The 2870-nt window shown below is 39.9% G+C and overlaps 1 protein-coding gene across 1 annotated transcript in view; it reads left to right on the forward strand.

Annotated features, from left to right (window-relative positions):
* The window catches only part of LOC112143796 (meprin A subunit beta), a 28016-nt gene that overhangs the window by 22709 nt on the left and 2437 nt on the right, over window positions 1–2870 (forward strand). Inside the window, exons 19-21 of the mRNA XM_036215890.1 lie at window positions 1541–1645; window positions 2056–2160; window positions 2482–2586. Of these exons, the coding sequence (XP_036071783.1) occupies window positions 1541–1645; window positions 2056–2160; window positions 2482–2586 (315 nt within the window). The remainder of the gene's footprint in view (window positions 1–1540; window positions 1646–2055; window positions 2161–2481; window positions 2587–2870) is intronic.

A 2870-nucleotide genomic window follows, 5' to 3' on the forward strand; every position in this document is an offset into this window, starting at 1 on the left:
TGTTACATGTGGAGGTCATTTCAAATTTTTTCCCTCTTGATCTTTTTTGGCTGGTTTTCCACTCTTGCTGATTTTGGCTTGCGTAATCATCTCTGCTGGCAGTATAGGGTGATCCCTTAACCCTACAGAAGTTACACAGGTTGTCCAACTTCTCCAGGATGGCACATCCACACGTGCTGCATAGGGCTGGGCGATATGGGAATTTTCATATTGCGATATCGTTTTTTTCATTTTGTGCGATAACGATCTTTATTCTGGGAGAGCTGGACAGGGCCGTAGAAGGTCCTCAACCCCTCAGCAGGACCCATACCTGCTCCTTTGTGCAAGGCGGAACAGGCTGAGCACTGCTCGTGCCCTACAGAATGACCTCCAGAGGGCCACTGGTGTGAATGTCTCTACCCAAACAATCAGGAACAGACTTCATGAAGGTGGCCTGAGGGCCTGGCGTCTTGTAGTGGGCCCTGTGCTCACTGCCCAGCACCGTGAAGCTCCACTGGCATTTGCTCAAGAACACCAGAATTGGCAAGTTCGCCACTGGCGCCCTGTACTTTTCACAGACGAGAGCAGGTTCACCCTGAGCACCTGTGATAGACGTGAAAGAGTCTGGAGAACACAAGGAGAACGTTCTGCTGCCTGCAACGTGGTTCAACATGACAGGTTTGGTGGTGGGTCAATGATGGTCTGGGGAGGCATATCCATGGAGGGACGCACAGACCTCTACTGCCTAGGAAATGGTGCTCTGACTGCCATAAGGTATCCAGATGAAATCCTTGAACCCATTGTCAGACCCTACTCTGGTGCAGTAGGTCCTGGTTTCCTACTAATGCACGACAATGCCCGGCCTCACGTGGCAAGAGTTTGCAGGCAGTACCTGGAGGATGAAGGAATTGAAACAATTGAATGGCCTTCACGATCCCCTGTCTTAAACCCAATAGAGCATCTCTGGGACATTATGTTTGGGTCCATTAGGCGCCGCCAGGTTGCTCCTCAGACTGTACAACAGCTCAGGGATGCCCTCACACAGATCTGGGAGGAAATACCATAAGACACCATCCGTCGTCTCATTAGGAGAATGCCGCGATGTTGTCAAGCATGCATACAAGCTGGTGGGGGCCACACAAGATACTGAAAAGCATTTTGAGTTGCAGAAATGAAGTTTTGGAAAAATGAACTAGCCTGCCACATCTTCATTTCACTCTGATTTTATGGTGTCTACACAGTTGAGCCCTCTGGAGGCTGAAAACTTTTATTTCCATTAAAAGACGTGACATCCTTCTGTTCCTGAGACACTGATCTGTCGTTATTTGTATAGATATCCAACTTCATATTGAGATCTGATGTATCTAATGTGTTTCTTTAAAGTGCTCCTTTAATTTTTGTGAGCAATACATTATAATTCTTATGAGTTTACTAACTATATCAAATATGTGGTTTGATAACTTATTGTTTTGTTTTTTCTGCTTTTGTATAATGTTGTTGCAGTTGTTATTTGGACAACTGGGTTTAAGTTTATTATTTAAGAAACATTTGACTTTTGCAGAACCCCACCAGCAAAAACTACAATCCCACCCACTATCATTAAAACCCCACCCACCATCATAACAACTCCATCTCCACCAGATCCTCCAACAACAGTTAATGACAGGTATTATAAAACACTCAAAAATGTAGAGTCAGTGGAATATTTGCCAAGACATTTTGTGCAACTTTTGAATATTTATTGAATTTGTAATTTCAAAATGTTGACAAGTAACAGCAAATGTGGTTAAAAATGTTTTTAGTGAGTCTTTAGAGAATAAAAGGTAAAGTTTTTTTTGTACTTAAGAAACCAGCTTTCTGCATTCTCCAATTCTGAACTCATGGATCACAGGGGTTTTTTTTTTTCAATCTTTGCAATTTGTACAATTTATGCTTCTACAAAACTGGCTATTTTTTTTTTCAACCAAAGCTTTAAGCTCCAGGCTCACAGAGTGCATCTACATATTTAAGATTTAAATAAATGTTGCAGGTATCCAAGGTTAATTTTATTCTTTTTAAAAAATGTGACTTTTGCAGGACCACACCCAAAAAAACAACAACCGCACCAACTATCATTGAAACTCCACCCACAATCAAAATAACTCCATCTTTACCAGATCCCCCAACAACAGTTCATGACAGGTATATTCTATATAAACTTCATTTTTTTCCCTTTACCACCAGATGATTTTTTTTAAATAGTTCTATAATACAAATTGACATTTTGAATCATATATTTTAGAAAAAACAAACAAAAAAAATTTCCATAAATGCAATGCATGCTTTTTTACCACCAAAAGTAGATGTTTGCTGAAACTGATCAGACTCATTAACTATCAAATAAGTGGTTTCATATCTTAATGGTCTGTCTTGGTCTTCACTGCTTTCTCAAAATGTTGTTGCACTGATTATGTGGACAACTGGGTTAAATTTTGTTCATTAAGAAAAATGTGACTTTTGCAGGACCCCACCAGCAAAAACTACAATCCCACCCACTATGATTAAAACCCCACCCACCATCATAACAACTCCATCTCCACCAGATCCTCCAACAACAGTTAATGACAGGTATTATAAAACACTCGGAAATGTAGAATCAGTGGAATATTTGCCAGGAAATGTATAACTTCAAAATGTAGACAAGTAACAGAAAATGTGGTATATTGAGCTTACTTTAGGGTGATGACATTTTTTTACAACACTGTAAGCAATAGAGAAGGTCCAAAAGAAAATACTATCTTAGTGAGTCTTTAGAAAATGAACAGTAATTTGTTGTACTTAAGAAACGGTTTACTGCATACTCCAATTCCAAAGTCATGGATCATAGGATTTTTTTTTTTTTCTTAATCTTT

Source organism: Oryzias melastigma, linkage group LG16, assembly GCF_002922805.2.
Source record: "Oryzias melastigma strain HK-1 linkage group LG16, ASM292280v2, whole genome shotgun sequence".
Classification (NCBI taxonomy): domain Eukaryota; kingdom Metazoa; phylum Chordata; class Actinopteri; order Beloniformes; family Adrianichthyidae; genus Oryzias; species Oryzias melastigma.